Source organism: Globicephala melas, chromosome 8 (assembly GCF_963455315.2).
Source record: "Globicephala melas chromosome 8, mGloMel1.2, whole genome shotgun sequence".
Taxonomy (NCBI): Eukaryota; Metazoa; Chordata; class Mammalia; order Artiodactyla; family Delphinidae; genus Globicephala; species Globicephala melas.
The window spans coordinates 24,898,946-24,922,327 of NC_083321.1; the positions used below are offsets into that span (position 1 = coordinate 24,898,946).

A 23,382-nucleotide genomic window follows, 5' to 3' on the forward strand; every position below is an offset into this window, starting at 1 on the left:
CCCGTTTCAGGGAGGAGCAGGTGATGGAAAGGGGATTAGTTAAGGGAGGAGGAGAGAATGAAATGGAGGCAGGGAGACTGGGAGGAAAGAGCAAGCAAGAGCTGGAGGTACAGAGGATCTTTATTTAGTAACTAAATGGTAGTTAGTTAGGCAGGCAGAAGAGGGAGAAAACTCACATGCGGCATCTGAAGATCTATATAGGATCATAATGCAAATCAGTGTTCTCCTAAAAGCTGGAAGCTTCACGCCAATGATACTTAATTTTAGCTGTGATTCCAGAACATCCGGTCCATATCTCCCCTTCATCCAACTCAACTGGCTGGATAACTGAATGTCAAGGTCACTCTTTTACTTAAAACCAGGCAATGGCTCAAGATGGTGGCTAGAGGCCAAGGCCTGTCTCCTGGGTGATGTGGCCCCTGCTAGCTCTCTGCCTACTCGATCACTCACTCTCACCCTCGATTCCTGCCCACCAACCACATCCACCTTCTCTCTAGTTCCAGAAGAAACCACACTTCTTCCCACCAGGGAAGATAGTAGGCACCTTGCCCTTTGCCCCACCTCCCTGCCTGCTTATCTCCTACGCATCCTTCTGATGTTGGCTCCAACGTCACTTCCTCAGGAAAGCCTTTCCTGACCTTCCACCTCATCACTCACCAAGCCCCCCCAGCACCCTGGGCTCCCCCTTCAGCACTCCCCTCCGCTGGTAATAGGGTACTTCTTCCTGTGATGAGCTGATTAATGTCTCTTTCTCCACGTGAGCCAATGTCTTTTACCTGCCCGCTGTACCCCTTGTACCAGCACTGTGCCTGCCACATACCAAGGGCTCAATAAATACTGTCTTGACTTAATACAAACAATGAAAAGTCAATTTGAAAACAACAGGCAACATCATTTAAGACTGCATGGTATAAAACTAAACCATGGTGAAAAGAAAAATCAAACCGTGATGTCTGGGGTGGGGGGTGAGTAGGGAGAGGTATGTCTGGAGAGAGGCAAGAGGACACTTACTTCCTGAGGTGACGGTCATGTTCTATATCTTGACAGGGATTTGGGTTACACCTATGTATGCATTTGTCAAAACTTGGAAATATATACTTAGGATTTCTCGATTTCTCTGTATGTAAAATTTACCTCAAAAAAAAGGACTATAAACAAATATTGAACTATAATCAATGGCATGAATGCTGAAATATTTAGGGGTGAAATGTACTGATGTCTGCAACTTACTTTGAATACATCAAAAAATAAGATGTACTGATGGGTGGATAGAGGAAGGACAGATAAACGATAAAGCAAATATAGCAAAATGTTCACAGTACCGTCGAAGTGGTAGGTATATGTCTGTTCACTGTACAGTACTTTCAATTCTTCTGTATGCTTGAAAATTTAATAAAATGGGGCAGGGCGGGGGGACAGCCGGCAGAGTATAGCTGAAAATATATTTACCTTGTAGTCTAATCTGGTTTCAAATCCCATCCCCACCACTTCCAAGCAACAGTGCCCTTAGGCAAGTCAGGTTCATAAATGTTCTCTCAATCTTAGCTTCCTCCAAGCAAAATGGACAAGAACAGTGTCACTGTGAGATTAAATTATACAAAACTCTTGATCCACCAACTAACAAGTAGTAGCTGTTTCGTAAATGTTAGTCCTCTTATTCAGAAGTCAACATATCCACAAACTAGGGCAAAACTCCAATGAGACATAAAAGAAGAATCTTGTAAAATTTCTCCCTTGCTACATCCCTGGGGAAATTAAAAGAATAAATTAACTGTGCTATTTTTATAGGTAAAGACGCTGACCTTCCATCAATCAGTAGGACACTTGGAACTCCATGTCTGAGGAGAGATCTACGCTGTCCACACCCCCTTCCTCATCTGCCAGTGGTCACCACCACCCTTTATGGGAGCGGGCCAGGGTTAACAACGGAGCCGCATCGTGCGAAAGATGGGGGAATTGTACGTAGTGCACCAAAGCCAAGATTCCCAACCCCCTCTCCAGATGTGCTAGGGAAAGAGCCACCCAGACGGGCCTTGAGATCTGTGACGGCATCTGACATGCTCTCAGAGGCTGCAGTCACCAGCCAGTCTTGGCTTTTAGCATAATTACACGACCTGAGAGATGCCCTTATGGTCATAAATAAAAGCCTCCAATCGAAACTAATAGCGTGTACACAGCTGAAAGATGTCTAAGAGGCCACCACGTGGACTCGGCATCTCTAGGTTTGGAAGGTGGAAGAAAGGAGTCCATTAATGACACCAGCAAACGAGGTGGAAGTGCTGACTTAGAGAAGCAAGGAAAAACTATATCTTTCGGTGTTAGACCAATGCCCCTCCAAGAAAATGAGGTCTGGCATCTTAAAATCAGTGAAAGCGTTCATTATATGTCACAAGTGAGACGCTGCAGGCAAAGGAAGTTGCGATTTTTTAGAAAGCAGCCCCGTGTGCCTAGTAGATGCACACTTAGGGCAACAAGTTATTTCAGGCTGCCTGAGCCAAACCTAACTTCCACCCTCTCTTCCTTGAAATCTCCTTCCCTGTTACATAATTAGAAGCCCACCTAGTTGGTAAGCCTACACTTCAAACTCCTTGGAGATATCCTGCACTTACTGTGTAAGCTGCCCTGCATCCAGTCCGTAGATGGACAGGATCATCTCGGCGCTCAGCCAACCATGAGCATCTCTTCCCAAATCCATTGTCACATTGGTAGCTTGAAATCAGCCACGGTGACAGTATTTATACCATGGAAACTGGTCAACTCTATCAATCAGGCCACCTGTCATTGCCATTTTTCATAAAGCCAGCACATGAGCCTCTTTTTACTGTTATGAGGGAAGAGACGAATTTGGGGAAGTTTGCCCTATCCATACACCTAATTTAAAACTGAACTCTGCCCACTGCCAAGGCTGAAGGAGGGCTCAGCCTAGGAGGGCTTTTTTTTTTTTTTTTGCGGTACGCGGGCCTCTCACTGTTGTGGCCTCTCCCGTTGCGGAGCACAGGCTCCGGACGCGCAGGCTCAGCGGCCATGGCTCACGGGCCCAGCCGCTCCACGGCATGCGGGATCTTCCTGGACCGGGGCACGAACCCGTGTCTCCTGCATCGGCAGGCGGACTCTCAACCACTGCGCCACCAGGGAAGCCCTAGGAGGGCATTTTTGAACGACCAGCCTTTTCACCTCTGGCCTCTGCTGATCAGATGAGGGGTAGACTCCTTACTTTTTTGGCCACACTATGGCAGCCTGATTTTCCCTCTTGGGAAATATAGACCTGGGACAGAGACTGGAGGGTGGGCGCTTACATGCAAAAGGCTTGTCAGCTCTGGCTGCAGGGAGCACCACGACAAGCAAAGCCGCCTGCAAAGGTTAGTTATGGGGGAACCCAGAAGCTACAGGTAAGCAGAGAAGGCCAGTCTGCAGAAAGAGGCAGATGGACAGGCCCAGCCTGCAGGAAAAGAGAGACGAGAGGCCTCCGGGTCCAGGAGACACAAAGCCAGTAACCTCAGCCTCTCACTGTCAAGGAAGGCAATATAACGAAGCAGAGTGAGAGCCATGGAATCAAACCGCCCGGGTTCAAAGCCCACCTCTGACACTTAACCTGTGCGACGCTGAATACATTACTGTTAAATTGCTTTTTGCCTCACTCCCCGCACCTGAAACCCAGGGGTCACAACAGAACCAACCTCACAGGGTTGCTGTGAAAATCAAATGAGCTGATACAAGGAGTAAATGCTCAAAACTGTTAGCTCTTATTTCTATCAATGAGTTACACTGTCCACGTGACCCCGTTGTATTTCATTCCTATTCCAAATCTGTCACATGAGATTTCCCTGTGGCCTGGAGCCCATACTTGAGCTAGCTTTAGTGGAGGAGCTAGGTAATCTGTCCCCTAAATCACAGACTAATGAAAAAATCCCTGGACCACTGTGTGACCTTTAGCAAATTACTTCCTCAACCCTCTCTCAGGAGAGATATGAGATTCAAACAAGAAACAAGAATGAAAACTTCTACAACTGTGACGTGCTCTACCAAACTCTGAGGATGAGTATCCCCGTAGCGAATAGTAAATATATCACGTTAGCCATAAGAATGGGGAAACACTTGTTTTGAATGTCATTTCTATTGCTGGACTAGAGACAAGAACCCATTCTCCATCCCACTCCAAAAAAGGTTTAATTTCCCTGGGATTCACCAGGTTGATTCATGTGTTCACCTCCAGTATTAATAAAATAAGAGGAAACTACCAAAGACAGCTCTGTGGCAGTGATTTTGTAACACGCTTCCATCCAGGTCAATTATATTCCAAAAATGCTCATAATCCAGATTCTCCTGCTCTTTTCAAAACAAAGACTCACATTTGATAATGATGTCTGTAGGTTTAGAGATATTTTGGTTCAGCTCTTTTCAACAAGGACTTAGAAGCTGCACTATTAATTGCAACACATTTTCTTCTCAGACATATTTTTCTTCAGGCTCCCTTGGTTCCCTCTTGACGTTTGGTAAATAAAAAGACAAGCGACTGAGGAGCAGCATTCACAAGCAGGGACAGAAGTAGAGGGGTAGGTCCAGGAGTCCTGGTTTCATTCTAGCACTTAATTCCATATTTCACATTGAAAGAGTAAAGTGAGAAATAACCCAGACCTTCCTATTTACTGGCACTGCATAAATACCAAAGCCATTTTGTGTTTCTGCGGTCAGGAGGTTTTCTTTCAAGCTAAGAATAGGTTTAACATATATAAATCTAAATCTAAATCAAATTCCCCTCTTGTGGTTAGGAGGCATTAGGCAAAGTCTCGCCTGAGTGGACAGATGGCAGGTGCAGCAATGACCTTGGGCTGAAGCTTGAGGCAGCTCCTTGGCCCGATTTACATCTGCATTAATTGATTTATACACAGTGTTTATCCCCTGGGAAGCCCAGGGAAGCCCAGGACCTACCATATTTGCGAAATAGCAATGGAGTCAACAGGGCCTTTTTCATTTTGCTGCATACCTTGTGCATTACTTGAATTTAATAAAGTACTGTATATATTACTTTTACAACTTTTAAAAGCCAATGAAGATTAAAGATAAGCCAACATTTGGGGCTTCCCTGGTGGTGCAGTGGTTAAGAATCCGCCTGCCAATGCAGAGGACATGGGTTTGAGCCCTGGTCTGGTCAGAACCCACATGCGGCAGAGCAACTAAGCCCATGCACCACAGCTACTGAGCTCACGTGCCACAACTACTGAAGCCCACGCACCTAGAGCCCATGCTCCGCAACAAGAAAAGCCACTACTGTGAGAAGCCCGCGCACCACAACGAAGAGTAGCACTCGCTCGCCACAACTAGAGAAAGCCACACGCAACAACAAAGACCCAACACAGCCAAAAATAAATAAATTTATTTATTTTTTTTAAAAAGCCAACATTTGTCTGAGCATCAGGTTGGAACCATGACAGAAAACCATGGGAAAATTCTTCCCTTTGCAGAATGAGAGTCCGTGACCTGGCTTGCCACTAATATAGGAAGAGGTAAGAAGAGGATTGGTCTAACCCACCAAAACATCTGCTTAGGGCTCATAAACACATACCCAGGGTAATGAGGGAGGAAGGGAAGATCCTGAGGCTTTTGTTCACAGATGCGAAAACTAAGGCCCCAAAAAGTGACTTGATAAAACAGCAAACAGTCCGCTACGGGAGACCCATTTCCTGAACTCATCCAACACAATTCCCCCTCACCCAGGCCATTCTAGACCTGAAACCAAACTCTGTTCTAATGTCTAGGAAGTGTCCACTGGCACCCCTGAAAATGAGGAAGTGTACGAGAGGTACATGACACTTTTTATTTTACTAAAGAAACCCTTGAGGGATCTTCTCATTTTTAAGACCACAGGTCTAAAGGGAGAAATAATACCAATTCTACCAATTCTACATTTAACTAAATTCAATACTCATTCATGATAAAAATTCACAGCAAACTAGGAATAGTATTGAACTTCCTCAACCTGACAAACGGCCTCTACAAAAAAACAAAAACAAAACTACAGCTAACACCATACTTAACAGTGAATGTTTTCCCTCCAAGACTAGGAGATCAAGGCAAGGATGTCCACTCTCCCCATTCCTATTCAACAATGTACTTGAAGTTCTAGCAAGTGCAACAAGGCAAGACAAAGAAATAAAAGGCATACAGATTTGAAATAAGGAAATAAAACTCTCTATTCATAGATAACACGATTTTCTATTTAGAAAAATCCCAAAGAGTCTATAAAAAGCTATTAGATGGGCTTCCCTGGTGGCGCAGTGGTTGAGAGTCCGCCTGCCGATGCAGGGGACACGGGTTTGTGCCCCGGTCTGGGAAGATCCCACATGCCGCGGAACGGGCTGGGCCCGTGAGCCATGGCCGCTAAGCCTGCGCGTCCGGAGCCTGTGCTCCGCAACGGGAGAGGCCACGACAGTGAGAAGGCCCGCATACCAAAAAAAAAAAAAAAAATTTTAAAGTTCATAAACTGGAACTACTCAAAATTTAAAATGTCTGTTCTTTGGAAAATACTGTTGATAAAATGAAAAGAAAAACCACACAGACTGGGAAAAAATATTTGCAAAAAACCATATCTGATAAAGGACTTGTATCCAGAATATATAAAGAAAGCTCAAAACTCAATAATAAGGAAACAAACAATCCATCTTTTTAAATGGGCAAAAGACTTCAACAGGCACTTCAAAGTAGAAATATAAATGGCCATAGAAGATGTAAAGATATGCAACAATAACATCATTAGTAATTAGAGAAGTGCAAACTAAAATTATAACGCGATACCACTAAAATATTATTGGAATAGCTGAAATTTAAATTTTAAAAAAGTTGACAAGACCAAGTGCCCATGAGGATACAGAGGAGCAACTAGAACTCACATACATAAGAATACAAAATTACGCAGCCACTTCGGGAAAGGATTGGGCAGTTTCTTATAAGGTTAAACACATACCTAACATATGGCCCAGAAATCACACTCCTAGGTATTTACCCAAGAGAATGAAAACTGCCCACACAAAGCCTTTTATGCCCCAAACTGGAAACAACCCAAATGTCTATCAACTGGCAAGTGGATAAGCAACTGTGGTGCAATGGAATACTACATAGCAATAAAAAGGACAGGACCAGAGATGCAATGATTCTCAGGAGCATTACATTCAATGAAAGGAGCCAGACACAAAACATTACATACTGTATGATTCCATTTATATGACCTTCAGTTAAAGGCAAAATTATATGGGCAGAGAATCGATTGGTGCTTGTCAGGTACTGGGTTGTTGGCGGAGAAGACTGACTGCAAAGGAGCAGGAGGGAATTTTTGGAAAGTACGGAAACGGTCTATGTCTGGATTGTGGTTGTGGAACCGTGAGTGTATGCTTCTGTCAAAACCCGTCATGCAGAACGCCTAAAAAGGGTGACTTCTACTGTATGTAATTTACACCTTAATTAAACTTGACTTAAAAAGAGACGAGTGGTGGCTCATGGGTGTGCTTTACGTACAGCATGACATTTCAAAACTCTGAATTCGCTGGTGACATTTGAAAACAAGATTTGAAGTAAAGATCTGGCTTTCCTTGAGAAGTCAGAACTTTGCCACCCTGAGCCTCACTGCAGCTGGGCAGAGACAGCCTCTTTGGACAAGGCAGGTACTTTCTGTCTTGCCATATCCTCCCTCCTGACCCAGAGGTACCTTACCAACCTGCCACTGAGTGAGGATTTCTTGTCCTGGGCTGCAGGCTGCTTGAGGGCAGGGGCCAGGCCTGGCTTCGTCTCCACTATACCTCCAGTATTTAGGAAAGAGTTTGACCTGGCATATGCCAGGTGCTTGATAAATACCATCAAATCAGTGTGACTCACTTGCCACCATCCTATTGGCTACAATAACTGACATTTCCAATACCTGGATTGCCAGCTGCTCCTTTGGTCCTGGAGTCCCCACAGGGAGCCACCGTCCAAGGCAGCCATCCCGTGACCTAGAATAATGTGTCCCTCTGTGTGTTTAGAAATCCCCTGTAATGTGTTGTCAAGCAACGAAAATGTTTTAGGGTCATTCCAACTATTCATTTTTGTCTGGAGAAGAGTGGAGTTGTTGTTTGTTTAAAAAAAAAGAAAAAAGAAAGAAAACCACAAGAAAGCCTTCAATAAGGGCTTGAAGGTTAATGAAAATGAAAAAGGAAACATGCACATTCATTTTGAATATTCTCAGATCATATTCTAGTAATTCAAGACTTGAGATAAGTAGGCTTCTGAGAGATTCTCTCAGAAGAATTTCAGTATCTCAGTTTCCACAGTGATGTTCGGTTTTAGAGAAGGGTGAGGGGCAGGGAGGGGACATCTGATTTCTGTTTGATGTCTGTATTAAAAGCACAGACTCATTAGTCCCAAAATTTTCTTCTTTACTTCGTGTGTGGGATGGGAAGGAAAGGGAGGCAAGTTTGGGACATCTTGCAAGTATCTTTGAAGCACTAATAATTAATATTGAGAGTAAAAAGTCTAAATATACTTTATTGGATTATCTATACCTGGAAAAAAAGAAAGCTCACCCAATCAAACACTCTTGCTATACATCTTTAATGTTAAAAAATGAGAAAGTACATGGCACAAAAACAGAAATATAGATCAATGAAACAAGGTAGAAAGCCCAGAGATAAACCCATGCACCTATGGTCGCTAATCTATGACAAAGGAGACAAGGATATACAATGGAGAAAAGACAGTCTCTTCAATAAGTGGTGCTGGGAAAACTGGACAGCTACATGTAAAAGAATGAAATAGAACACTACCTAACACCATACACAAAAATAAACTCAAAATGGATTAGAGACCTAAATGTAAGACCAGACACTATAAAACTCTTAGAGGAAAACATAGGAAGAACACTCTATGACATAAATCACAGCAAGCTACTTTTGTATCCACCTCCTAGACTAATGGAAATAAAAACAAAAATAAACAAATGGGACCTAATGAAACTTCAGAGCTTTTGCACAGCAAAGGAAACCATAAACAGGACGAAAAGACAACCCTCAGAATGGGAGAAAATATTTGCAAACGAATCAACAAACAAAGGATTAATCTCCAAAATATATTAACAGCTCATGCAGCTCAGTATTAAAAAAAACAAACAACCCAATCCAAAAATGGGCAGAAGACCTAAAAAGACATTTCTCCAAAGAAGACACACAGATGGCCAAGAAGCACATGAAAAGCTGCTCAACATCCCTAATTATTAGAGAAATGCAAATCAAAACTACAATGAGGTATCACCTCACACCAGTTAGAATGGGCATCATCAGAAAATCTACAACCAACAAAAGCTGGAGAGGGTGTGGAGAAAAGGGAACCCTCCTGCACTGTTGGTGGGAATGTAAATTGATACAGCCACTATGGAGAACAGTATGGAGGTTCCTTAAAAAACTAAAAATAGAATTACCATATGATCCAGCAATCCCACTACTGGGCATATACCCTGAGAAAACCATAATTCAAAAAGAGTCATGTACCACAATGTTCATTGCAGCACTATTTACAATAGCCAGGACATGGAAGCAACCTAAATGCCCATTGACAGACGAATGGATAAACAAGATGTGGTACATATATACAATGGAATATTAGCCATAAAAAGGAATGAAATTGGGTCATTTGTAGAGACGTGGATGGATCTAGAGACTGTCATATAGAGTAAGTCAGAAAGAGAAAAACAAATATCGTATATTAATGCATGTATGTGGAACCTAGAAAAATGGTACAGATGAACCGGTTTGCAGGGCAAAAATTGAGACATAGAGAACAAACATATGGACACCAAGGGGGGAAAGCAGTGGGGGGTGGGGGTGGGGGTGGGGCTGTGATGAATTGGGAGATTGGGATTGACATGTATACACTGATGTGGATAAAATGGATGAGTAATAAAAACCTGCTGTATAAAAAAATAAATAAAATAAAATTCAAAAAATAAATAAAATCCTTTTGGAAAAAAATAATGAGAAAGTACAAATATAATGTAATTATAACCCATCTGAACCCTCTTTTGACCTACCTCCCCTATGTCTCTGCTTTCCTTTATAAAAAAGACGAAAAGAGTTGTCTTTTTTACTGTCTCCGATTTCTCTTCTTCCTTTCTTTCTTGAACCCATTGCAGCAAGACTTTTGTCCTCTCCACTCTTAGGGCCACCAAACATCTCCACATCTCTAAATACAACATCCATTGCTAGTCCCTATCTAGCCTTCTTCAGTCTCTTTTGCTGGTCCCCCGCCTCCTGAATCCCTAAATGCTGAAATATCCCAGGTCTCATTGCTGAGATCTCCCCCTTCTCTATACTTTCTTGCTTAGTTGAGTGCTGATGGCTCCCAAATTTACATCTCTGGACCCAGTATCAGCCTGGGATTCCAGACTACTTGGTTCAACTGGCCATCTGACATCTCCACTTGGATGTTTAACAAACATTTCAACCTTAACAAACCCAAAACCAACTCTTTATTTCCTACCCAAATCCTGAGCTTCCTGCAACCTTCCCCATCTCCATGGCAACTTCAACCTCCAGGTGCTTGAGCCAAAAACCTTGGAGCCATATTGGTTCCTCTCTTTCTTTCCCACCCCACCTCTAATCCATGAGAAAATTCTATTAGCTCCATCTTCAAAAGAGGTCCAAAATCTAACCACTTCTCCCCATTGTCTAAGCCATCCTACCTGGTCTCCCCATTTCCACCCTTGACCTTACAGTCTTTTTTTTTTTTAATTTTTATTTATTTTTGGCTGCATTGGTTCTTCATTGCTGCGCGCGGACTTTTCTCTAGTTGCGGCAACGGGGGGCTACTCTTCGTTGCAGTGCGCAGGCTTCTCATTGTGGTGGCTTCTCTTGCTGTGGAGCACGGGCTCTAGGCATGTGGGCTTCAGTAGTTGTGGCACATGGGCTCAGTAGTTGTGGCTCTTGGGCTGTAGGGCGCAGGCTCAGTAGTTGTGGCGCATGGGCTTAGTCGCTCCATGGCATGTGGGTTCTTCCCAGACCAGGGCCATCTGGCAGGCAGATTCTTAATCACTGTGCCACCAGGGAAGTCCCAACCTTACAGTCTTTTGTCCCCATGATAGCCATGGGCATTTTTCTAAAACTCAAGTCAGGTCACATCACCTCTGGCTTAATCTCATTCAAAGTAAAATACCAAGTTTTCACTTTGTCAAAAAGTCCTATATGATCTGGGCCCAGCTCCCACTTCAATGTCATTTCTTACCACCTTCCCCCTATTCACTCAACTCCACATGGCCTCCCTGCTGTTCCCCAACCATCCCAAACACAGTCTCTCCTCAAGGCCTTTGCAGTCGCTTTCCCCTCTGCCTGAATACCTTTTCCCAGATATCCACTTTTAATTATCTACTGAAATGTCACCTCGACATGGGGGACATCCCCCATCACTCTAGATAATGAGGCACAGGCATGAGGGTACACATGCACATAGACATCAGCCTCTTGCTATCCTCTTACCCTGATTCATTTTTCTTACCACCATCCAACCTACATTTATTCGTTTATTTTCATTTGCTACTGAAAGTGGGGTCAGCGTCAGCATCACCCTGATGCTTGTTAGAAATGCAGAACCGCAGGCCTTATCCCAGACCTACTGAATCAGAATCTGCAACAGGATCTTCAAGTGATTCACACGCACAGTAAAGTCTGGAAAGCACTGGGCTAGTTCCTAACTGCCATGAGAATGGGAGCTTGTTTTCTTTCATTATTGTAACCTCAAAAAGCTGAGGTACTCAAGATACATTGAATGAATGGATGGATGGAGGGATGGATGGATGAATGAATGAATGAATGAACAAATGAACTGTTGCACCTGTTTCGAATGGGACTCCAATCTGATGATGTATAAAATGTTGGAGAGGGGTAAAAAAAAACGACATCCTAGGTCAAAATTATCCCCCATATATTGTGCTCAATTAGAGATTCTTTCAAAATGCAAATACATTCCCTGAATAAAGCAGTCATTAACAACTTGCTGTGGGTTACTTAGATGAGATAATCATTCTAACATCTAACAGAATCATCCAAGCTAAGGAAATAGGAGTGAAAGAAGGCTGAAACTTTAATGAGTACCTACTCTGTGCTGGGCATTGTAACAGGCAAGAGGGAAACAAAGATAAATCAGGAACTTACAAGTTGGTGAGAGAAGCAGAGGAGGGCCGGGGGGTGGAGTGCCTGTGAGGAGGGCTTGAGAAAGCCCAAGGGCAGTGTGAGAGTCCAGGGTACTCCTCGCTATAGCATCCTGTGCTTCTGGCCACAGAAGTAAAGAACCTTTACTTCTCCTCTGCCTGAAATGCCACCATCAACCCTGCCAACACCTACTCATCCTCCAAAGCTCCTGGTCTTCCAGAATTAACTGTGCCTTCGTTTTATTTGCTCTGACCACACAGTATCAGAGTTCAAGGACGTGTATCACCCTATTCATGAGGGGTTTCTACAAACTGCCTGACACTTATGCATGTCTGTATCCCCTGCCCCAGCACAGCACCTGGACGGAGTAAATGTTCAGTCAATTTTATAAGAACAGCTAGCATTCACTGAGCATTTACTATGTACCAAGCACTGTTTTAAACACCTCGGATATATTAACTTATTGAATCTTCACAACAGATTGGAGCTATTATTATCCCCATTTTACAGACAAGAGAACTGAGGTCCAGAGACGCCAGGTCACATAAAGGAATGAGCACTGCACCTGCACCTAAAAGACACACAGGAAATGTTTACTGACATGAACTGAATGGAAGATCAGTAGTTAAGAAGATCGGGTAGTCAAATTTGAACTTTACCAATCTGCCCAGAGCCTCAGAGGGCAAAACAGAATGGGGAGATGTCAGAGCTTGCCTCTGTAAAGAACCTTCTTTTCCACACCAGTCTCCCACATGCAAAATAAAAGTCAGGGAGCAAGGGTTTCCTGGAGATGGAAGTTAGGAGAGGAAGTCCGAGAGAGGACATTCAAGACAGCAGCCTTGAGAAGGAACTCCAATTCGTCAGGAATATTAAATAAAAAGAATTTGGGGTGGAGAGGGTGGAGGTGGGCTGGGAACACACTGCAGAGGCTCCAGGACACAAAGGTCCTATAGCACTGTCCAGAAACCAACCTATTTTTACCTATTTGTCAGCCAAGGCAAATGTCTGCTTAGCCTTGCTTAGAAAACAAGATGCGGCAACCACGCACATGACATGACTGTAGCAAGCCAGCACGTTCAGGGCGATCTTCGAATCAGCGTTTGGCTTCGCATGCAACCCGGCCTCAGGCTCACTCTACAGCGAGTGGCGGCACCAAGCAGCAGCTGTGCCTCAGAAAAAGTTCAAAACCAGGGAGTCTGTTGAAAGTCAAAGGTCTCAGGAAAATGTCATCTGTTCTCCTGCCTCCCTCCTGACACTGCTTCCTCCACAAACCCCTTGGGACTCCCTGCATCAGGTCCAGGAGGCACTCACCCGCAGTAAAGCTGCCTCAGGTAGAAATCAGAGAACAAAAGAAAGCAGGCAGGAGGCAAGATAGTGAGCCCAACGTTTAACTCTTCCATTGAGAGAGCAACAAGTCGTGAAGTTGAATCAGAGGCAAACACACGGGAAACCGTGGAGCCCAGCGGTAGACTCTGGATCCACAGGTGAGCTGGACCACGGGAAACTGGCCATCAAGAGTGACACCAGAAAGGACACCCAAAAAGCACAGAGGACGCAACGAGAAGGAAGAAGACAGAGGACTACTGATTGTTACCATCATTTAAATCAAAGCATCTTTCCTAGCAATCCCCAGGATCCCCACACTAAGAGAATAAAGGAAAAGGACATCAGGGCTAAAAACAAAAGATACAGAAGTCCCCTAAGTCAGGCTCTGGCAGCCTGAAAGAAGAGCCAAGAAAAGTCACAGAGGTTCCAAAGGGGCAAAGTACAAAGGTCAGAAGAGAGATCAGAAATCAAAGCCGATCAGAGGAAATCATCTGACATATCAGGCCGAACAGGATAAATACCTAAAATCTAAATTTCACATATTACAAACGGTTGAACAGATTTTGGTATCTGCACGCAAATGAAGACCTTCCTTAAGTTGGTATCTCATAAATTGTTTACAAAACTATTAAGGATCTGATTCATTTTAAATAAAAACTCCAAGTGTGTTTCTGATCCAGTGAATACTAAGGTAATTACATGTGTCTGACTCAGAACTTACCTTTTAACCATCAAATACACATCACTGAAAACTGCTAGAGGCATAAAAACTGGGGGCTAAAGTTCTTCGGAGGTTTTCTCTGGTCTCGGGCACGCATCCAAAGATTACTGAACTTTCTCACCACTATGATCACAATAGACAATTCCTGGAGAGCAACTTGCACACATAGACACCTCATGTCAGTAACCTTTTGAGTGAATCAAAGGAAAATGGGCTTTGAATTAAGCTCTTGAAGACAGGAAATGTTTTTAACCTGAAACCCTCTTATCTAAAACAGTGTGAACTCCTTCATAATTAGGAGATTGAATCTAATTGGGGGGCGAGGCACACTGGGAAAAGAACAGTCCTCTTTAACCCTTGCTAAAAACCACAGAAGTACAGAAGCATACTGGCTGAAGCAAGGGCTATATTCCTTGATAACTGAAATGTACCAAGAGCCCAGAATTTCACAAATAAAAGCCTGCCCTTTACAAGTGCCACAGTAATCATTCTTATTTCAAAGGCAATTGCTGACCGCACAGGAAGTTTTGAAGAACATTAGCCGAATAATCCCCCCTAAATAGTTACAACAGATTTTTAAAAACCGTCCAAGAAATTAAAGAAATCTATTTCCTGAGGATTCTTGGGAGTCAAAAGAGCTAAGCGTGGTTATTTTTAACTAACCTCCTGCAAACAGTGGATTATACACTCGATCCCTTTGCAAGACGCAAGCAATTATTTTAGGTACCTCTATCCCAAAAGAAAAGGGAGTCTCCTGTCAAGACAGTGAGGAAAACGCCGACATGGGAATTGCCTAAAACTCTCTGGGCCACCTCGTGCAGTTAAAAGAAAGTGGACAACCGTCAGGGAGCCCAAAACATAGTAGACGTCCCCACTTTGTGTGTCCTACTAAAACACATCCCTTTTCAGGTGTCCTAAACACAGCATATCTTTATCTAAATGAAGTGTGCCTTGGGGACCACCAGGAAGGACCTGCCACTTGTCCAGAAGGAAGATGCGAATGCACCTCTTTTTACTACCCCGCCCAACGGTGCCTTCCCGGGAAGGCTGACAGTTCGCCTGCTGTTGCAGCAGCAAAGGGAGGGGAAACTCCTAGCGCCGGTGCCGCAAAGACCTCTCCATCCACCGCCACCCGGTCAGGTGCCGGCCCCGACGGGCAGCCCCGCTCCTCCAGAAACCTCCGCGGGCACAAAGCAGCCGCCAAGTGCTTACCCAGGTCCGCCAGGCAGTGCTCCGGAAGGGCCGCCAGCAGCAGAAGTCCCAGCAGCAGCAGTGGCGGCGGCAGCGGCGGCGCATCCTGGGACCCGGCAGCCCGGGGGCCCCTCACGCCCGGGCAGCGCGCGGCTCCCCCGCCAGCCCGGCCGAGCCCGCACGCCCGGATCCGGCCCCTGCGCGCCCGCACCTCCGGCCCATCTTCCCTCGGGCCCTGGGGTTTCGCCTCCTGCCGAGCCATGGGGACGCTTCACTCATCCAGGCCACTGCCTCGCTCCGCACCGCTCCGGGGAGCCCAGCCTTCGGCGCCCCGGTCCTCACCGGGCATCTCCGGCCACGGCCCGGGCGCCGGAGGGCGGGGGCGCCGGGCGGCGCGACTCGCTGGCTCGTGCTGCCGCGCCAGGAGCGAGCTCCGCGGAGCCGCGGCTTCACTCGCGCAGGGGCCGGGGCCGCATGGAGCCGCGGCGGGAGCGGGCCGGGGTTCCCACGGTACCCGTCGCCGCGCGCCGGCGCGCCCGGGGCAGCAAGGGTGGGACGGGCGCCGCCCGGAGCCCCCACCCCCGGGCGGGCTCCCGCAGACTGAGGGGGCGAGGCTGCGAGCCGCGGGGGCAGGTAGCCGCTGGGCGCGCTCAGGGCCCTCCCTCCCGCCGCCGGCTGCAGCCTCTCCGCCGCGCTCTCCTCGCTCGCTTGCTCGGGCTCGGGTTCCAGCTCCGGCTTCGGCTCCCTGGCCGAGAGTGTTACTGCAGCTGAGAGCGGCGCCTCATTGACAAAGAAAGCACGTAGCCACCCGAGCGGGCGAGGGAGGCGAGGGAAGCGAGGCAGGCGCGCGCGCGCATCCTCGCGTGGAGCCGCCGCGCGCCCCCCGTACCCGCGCGCCCCGCCGGGCTCCGGGCTGGGGAGGGGGACCCCTCGCGGCTGTTTGCGCGCCGCGGACATCCGTACAGGGCGGTGGAGGGGTGGGCTTCCCTTCCTCGCATTCCCCACCAGTCCGTCGGCTAGAGGAGGGGAGATGGACAGGAAAGGTCCTCCGGCCCGGAAAAGCGGGGTAAAGAGTCATGGTCAACGTGCTGAAGAGGTCAGAAAGCCCTTTGGCCTGGGTTTTGGAAAGCCCTTTGGATGGGGGAAGCGCTTTGTGCTGTTTGTTCACTACTTCTCTGAGGGGCCCTCGGACACCCGAATGCCCGTTTTACCCCTGAGGAACCGAAGCGCCTGTGGCCTAGTTGCAATAACACTCTGGGTTAAAACGCATTATAAATATTTATTGCAGCCACACAATGTGCAAAGCCGTGCACATTGGAAAGACCAGGGGAAAGTCTCTTCATAAAAGTCCCTTCCTGAAAATAGGACATTTAGTCGCTATCCGGTGGGACACAAGGGCCCGATATCAGCAGAACTGGCCTCCTTGCTTTTCCCCTTGCGAAGCTGGATGTCCTGAAGCAAGTTACCTAGTTCATCGGAGCTTCACACATCCCCTATTTATTGACTAATATTTATTGAGGGCCCACTGCTTGCCAGCTACTATGCGAGGCATCAGGGATCTAAGTGACGAGCAAAAAATACAGTCCCTGATGTGATGAAGCTCCAGCTCTATTCGTTCAACAATAACTCCTGACGGCCTGTTATGTGTCAGGCACTGTTCTGGACACTGAAGACAGCAGCCACCAACGAAATCCCTGCCCTCTTAGAGCTGACATTCTAGTGGAAGTACACTGGCAATAAACAAATACGTAAGAGATAAAATGTCAGCCAGTGATAAAAGCTATGGAGAAAAATCAGTGTGAAAGAAAAAATCGGGGACGGAGTGTTGCAATGTTAAATAGAGGGAAGGAAGGTGTCACCAAGAAGGTGACATTTAAGCAAAGACCTGAAGGAGGTGAGGGAATAAGCCTGGCAGGAAGAGCATGCCAGGAAAAAGGGGCAGCAAGGGTGAAAACTCGGGGCATTCAGGGCACAGCAAGCCAGCCAGTGGGCCTGGAAAAGTGTTAAATCTCACTTACTGTGCATCTGTAGGATGGAAATAACACCATATTTCATCTAAGACACACATTTTTTCACATATTAACTTCTCAGAAGTCAGATGTGTCTTATCATGCACCTAAAATTTGTTGACATATAGTAATACCTTCTTGGGGTTCTTATTATTTAAGTTTGCTGTTCAATTAAATCACTTCTGCTGTTTTTTTAAAAAATTGCAGTCTAACTGCGGCAATAAAACAGCTCAAAAAAATCATTTTGAGCCACTAATGAGAAAGCCATGATTCAGACAACACCATAAGATAGGAGGCATGGTGCTGGCCACAAGGGGTGATCCCAGGGGCAGCGGGGTGGAGCGTGATGGTGCCAGCAGTCCAGGCAAAGTTGGACTGAAAGACGCCAAGATTTGGAGCAGCGGAGGTGTTGAGGAGCAGGGAGCATGGAGGGGAAAGAGGGCAAAGAGAAAAGAGAGCAAAAGTGGGCAGGGAGGTAGAAAAAGGCATGTGTGGAGCCCTGGGGCCCCTTGTTTGAAGCTAAGAACTCTGTTAGGAAGAAGTGGGAGGTGGAGAGGGGAAGGAATATTGGGACCAACTTGTGGAAGGCTTTGGACACATTTGGGTTTTTCCCAAAGGGAGGGAGAGGAAAAGGGGAAGAAAAGTCAGTCTCAGGAGCACCAGTGATGTGCGGGCTCTGAGTTAGCAGCTGAGGACACACAGGCAGGTGTGATGGAGAGAAATATAAACCCTTGACTAGTCACAGCCTCCCCCACCCCACCCCACAAACCCAGTCCTTTTCTGCACATTGCAGTGGGGAGAGAATAGAGAGGGAGGCTAGGACTGAGAAAGCCAGAGGGGCTAACTGAATTCACATGGAAAGGGACAGAACGTTGCTGGCCTAAGAGATAGAAAAGATCCAGAAGGGGAGAGGCTATGAGGCAAGAGAGGCAAAACCCAACCAAAGCTGGGTTCTCTGTGAGCATGTAGAGAAAGTGGAGAGAGATTTGGGGGACAGAGATTTGGGGCTGAGAGATAGCAAAGTATATCCTCTGCATTGTAAATGGGATTTTCCCTTCGACATTAGTTGCCAGAGTTAGATAAGGTATAAATTACTTGTCAGCGTTTTTGGTGGTTAGACTGATGTTTCGTTGAATCTTTCTCTCTGATGAGCTGGCCTCAAGAGCAGACACAATGCTTAGCCTCAAGAAGCCCCAGTCTCAAATCTAGTTAGGGGGCAGACACATACGGCATTAGCCTCAGAGAGATGCAGTGAGTATGCGCTAGAGGCATATATGCACATCGCCCATCATCGCGAGAATGTGGGTGAGGGCTGGCTGTTTCTGCCTGGAAGGAGAGGAGAGGTGAAAGGAGGTAACATTTAAACTTGGAGTTTGCTGGCACCGCAAAAGTTAAGGTAGAAAGGCGTGAGAGTTTGCAGCATTTTTCAAGGAAAAGTAAAGTGTCTGGTGAGGGCAGCACAGAGGGGACCTGAGGAGATCCTGCTTCAAGGCCGGAGACCTAAGCTGGAGGCAGATGTAGAGAGGCTGAGTTTGTACCTTATCCTCATCCGGTAGGAACAGCTCCGGAGAGGTTTTCTGCAGGCTCAGGAAACTTGATGAGATCCCAGTCCTTGAGCGATGGGTGAGGGTACAGACTCTGTTACTTGACTACTTAGATTTAAATTCTGCCTCTACCATTTACTAGCTGTATAACTTTGGGCAAATCCCGTAATCTCTATAGATCTCATCTATAACATTGGAAATAGTAAGAGCACCTACCTCTTTGAGTTGTGTTAAGGATTGAATTGATACATTTCAAGCATTTAGAAGTACTCTTGACACACGATAAGCACTCAATCAATCTTATCTCTTATATATAATATGACAGTTGCAGCCCTCTTAAACCATAAACCCTCTTGTTAATTTTAGTCTATTTAAACGGGGCTTTTGGACTTAACCTATGTGTGAATTTTTTGCTATGTAGCTTTATAAAGTCAGTGTCTTTCGTGCAAAGCATTTATGAGGCGGGATTGGGGTCGGGGGGTGGGGAGATCGATCCCTGGGCAGTGGTTTTAGGCCCTCAACTTCACATTTCCACCATTGCCGTGGAGGGGAATGCCTGGGCCTGTTTCATTCTTTTTGCAATAAGCAGATATTTCTCCTCTAGTTCTAATCTCTGTTACTCACACTCCCTGCTGGTACAAAGCCCAGGTCTACACTGTGAAGCCCTTCTTTCCTGTGCCCAAAACTTTGGTAGGTCCTGGAGGCCCTGCAGTGTGCAAGGCACTGCCTCCACCCTGGAGTGAAGGAGACAAGTAAACACACACGTCTGCCTCGCCTGGCAAGTGCTGTGGGCACACACAGAGGGGACCTGAGAGAGGAGCTACCCGGTAGAATGGACTAGAAGAGGCAGGAGACTAGGGAGAAGGGGCCACCTGAAATGAGGCTATTGCAGAAGAGTGGATCATCTTGGTTTCCCTTTTCGCTCATCTCTCAACCTATGTTTTTAAGTTTCCAAAGCTCACTCTAAGGCCCAGCACAACAGGCCCAACAAGGTGATGCCAGCACCCACGAGGGCCAAGCCCGAGTGCCAGGTGGGTGATGCTGACCTCAGTCCTGGCCATGGCCCCTACGGCAGCCTAGAGATTCAGTGTTTGTTGATTTGAACTGGTTTTCCATTAATGACATTTCAACTCCCCGGCTTCTGGCTAATTGCTCTCCAAATCCTCCAGTGGGAGGAGAAAATTAGTTTTTTAACCATCAAGGGCTAATTTGTCTTGTTAATGTTTGTTGCTTTTGGGGCTCGTCCAATCGCAGAGCGGGGATATGGTCCAGGCGTTGGCACTCTGAGGCTAGCTCATTTCCACTGCACACTTTGCCTTCATGTTCCAGCTTAACTACGTTAAGCCCTTTCCTCAGGCCCTGTGGGATGGCAACTAGCATTGGCCATTGAAAATCTCACTGATTCACAACCTGGGTTCCCGTCCTAACTCTATCACCTAATAACTGGTGACCTTGGGGAAATTTTATAAACTCTCTGTGCCTCAGTATTCCTCTTTAAGAAAATTGGACATGTCAACCCAAGATATCAAGGTATCTACCCAACATAAATAAAAACAAATGTGCACACAAATACAAATACTTGTAGCAGCACATTATTCACAACAGCCAAGAAGTGGAAGTAACCGAAATCTCTATGAATTGGTGAACAGGTAAAATGTGCTCCAGCAGCATCAATAAAAAGGAATGAAGTTCTGAAACATGCTACAACGTGGACGAACCTTGAAAATATTATGATAAATCAAAGAAGTCAGTCACAAAAGGCCACACATTACATGATTCCACGTATGTAATGTCCAGAAAAGGCAAACTCAAAGAGACAGAAAGTAGCACAGTGGTCACCGGGGGCCGAGGGAAGAAAAATGGGGAGTGACTGACTGCAAAGGGCACAAGCTCTCTTTTTAGGGTGACAGAAATGTTCTGAAATTAGTCGTGGTGATGACGATTAACTCTGTAAATATACCAAAATTCATTGAATTGTACACTTAAAACTAGTGAATTTTATGTTATGTAAGTCATAGCTCAATAAAGCTGTCCAAAAAAAACTAAGCTTGGCACAAAGTGCTCAATAAATCTTTGATGTTATTTTTATATAAAGCCTTTCTCAATGCACACAAAGGAGAGAATATTTACATTTAAAATTTCATTTTAAAGTTCTATCATTTTTTAAAGGTATATAAGAAGCGTAATACAAACAATACGTATCCTAACAAGGATATTAGCCCACTAGCGATAAATGCCAGCTCCTCCAACCAACCAAAGCCCCTTTTTGTTTGCCAAAAACACTTCTATTTTATAGAAAATCTAATCAAGTGCATCTTCAGACCAGATGAAACCATCACCCCTTTAGAGGCAACTTGTGGGAATTCCCTGGCGGTCCAGTGGTTAGGACTCCCTGCTTCCACTGCAGGGGGCATGGGCTCAATCCCTGGTCAGGGAACTAAGATCCCGAAGGCCGCACAGCACGTCCAAATAATAATAAAATAATAATAAAGGCAACATGCACAGTAATAATGTCTTCCATTCTTGAGTACCTGTTAAGTGCCTGAGAGTGGAGACTTTCTATATGTTAACACAATCCTATCATTCTTCACAATGTCTGATTTAAACCATCGTTTTTTCTTCACTCCTCCATTCGTTCAATAAACCTTTACTGATCTCTACTATTAATATGTGCCCAACATTGTGCTCACTGGGACTACGAAGACGAGCAAGACAAAATCCATCGCCCTCAGGGGTCTCAGGATATAGCAATGGATAAATTAAATCATAAAACAATTATTTATGTCATAGGTGAAAAATGACATAAGGAAGGAGATATGAAATCTCTTCCTGACTCAAGGAAGGATGCCAGAGGAGATGACACTTGAGCTGGGACATGTCAGGCAGACAAAATGGAGGCAAGAAAGAGGGCCTCTGAGCCATGCCAAAGTGTGGAATTATAAATCAACAGGTACCTTCACACGAGACCAGGATGCTGGTATGGCTGCTTAGTATGGGGAGGAAAGCAATGAGGGATTCTCTTTTTTTTTTTTTTTTTTTTTTGCGGTACGCGGGCCTCTCACTGTTGTGGGCTCTCCCGTTGCGGAGCACAGGCTCCGGACGTGCAGGCTCAGCGGCCATGGCTCACCGGCCCAGCCACTCCGTGGCATGTGGGATCCTCCCTGATCGGCACGAACCCGTGTCCCCTGTGTCGGCAGACGGACTCTCAACCACTGCGCCACCAGGGAAGCCCGAGGGATTCTCTTGGTGAGGCAGACCAAGGACATATCACAGAGAATCTCCCCCTAAGAGATTTGGACATTACCCTAAAAGTGATAGTCACAATTTTAAAGCAGGCTAGCATACAATGGCCACTCCAGGATTTCCGCATGAGGAGCTTGGGGGGAAAATAGTCAAGGACTTGCCTTGAAACTGAATTTGATAGGCAGAACTCTGCTCTCAGAACTTTGTTCCTTTTTATTGATGAATAGTATGCTGTTAGACTGGATATTTACTTGCACTGCCTCCCTTACCTAAGCACTTTTTTGTCATCTCCACTGCTACTATCTTAATCAGAACTGAATTTTAATAAGACCGCACAGCAAGTAATAAGGAGGTTGGTTGGAGCCGGGAGAGGATGGTGGGCTGGAGGCAAGGAAGTCAGATAAGAGCATTAGTTTAGACAAGTTCCTAGGCCTGAGCCAAGGATGAAGTGGATCTGATAGGGGTGACTAATGATAGGAGGAGGACGGGGCTGGGAATTGAGGAAAACCTTCAGCCTTTGGGCTGGGGTGATTGAGGATGTCATTAACCAAGATCTGGGAATATAGGAAAGGGAGGTTTTGGGGGGAAGAAAACAAGAGCTAGAAAGGGCATCCAGGTAGAGATGCCCATTAGGCCCAAGTTTCATACATTTTAATGTGTACATAAATTTGTAGATCTTGTTAAAAAGAAGATGCTGATTAAGTAGATCTGAGGTCACCCAAGAGTCTGCATTTCTAAAACATTCCGAGGTGATGCTAATCCTGATTGATAGATCACACTTGGAGTAACAAGACATTAGGTCATTGAACACAGGGCTTAATCCTATCTCAACAAATGAATTTTTAGAAATCAAATTCTTGACTTTTGGTAATTTTTGAGAAACTATTCCTGTCTTCTCACGAGTTGAAATAAAAAAAAGCAGATTTGCTTCTGTTCTTTACTTCCATGTCAGAAGATTACACTTCCTCACACATTACTGTGTGACTTGTAGTCTTGCTGTCCTGATTTTTCCCTCCCTATTGATATGAGGCTTGGCCATATGACTCTTTTGGATAATGGCCTGTGACAGTGGTGAGCGCATGCCAGTTCCATTCATAAGCTTTAGGAAACACTGCAAGGTCCAATTCTGCGTCTTTTCCCTCTTCCATCAGGAGAGCATGTCCAATATTTATTACTCCTTTAGT

At 45.7% G+C, this 23,382-nt stretch overlaps 1 protein-coding gene across 1 annotated transcript in view; it reads right to left on the bottom strand.

The window, feature by feature from the left end:
• The window catches only part of KIAA1549L (KIAA1549 like), a 282,463-nt gene extending 266,628 nt beyond the window's left edge, over positions 1 to 15,835 (bottom strand). Inside the window, exon 1 of the mRNA XM_060303369.1 lies at positions 15,424 to 15,835. Within this exon, the coding sequence (XP_060159352.1) occupies positions 15,424 to 15,664 (241 nt within the window). The 5' untranslated portion in view covers positions 15,665 to 15,835. The remainder of the gene's footprint in view (positions 1 to 15,423) is intronic.
• Between the last annotated feature and the right edge of the window lie 7,547 nt (positions 15,836 to 23,382).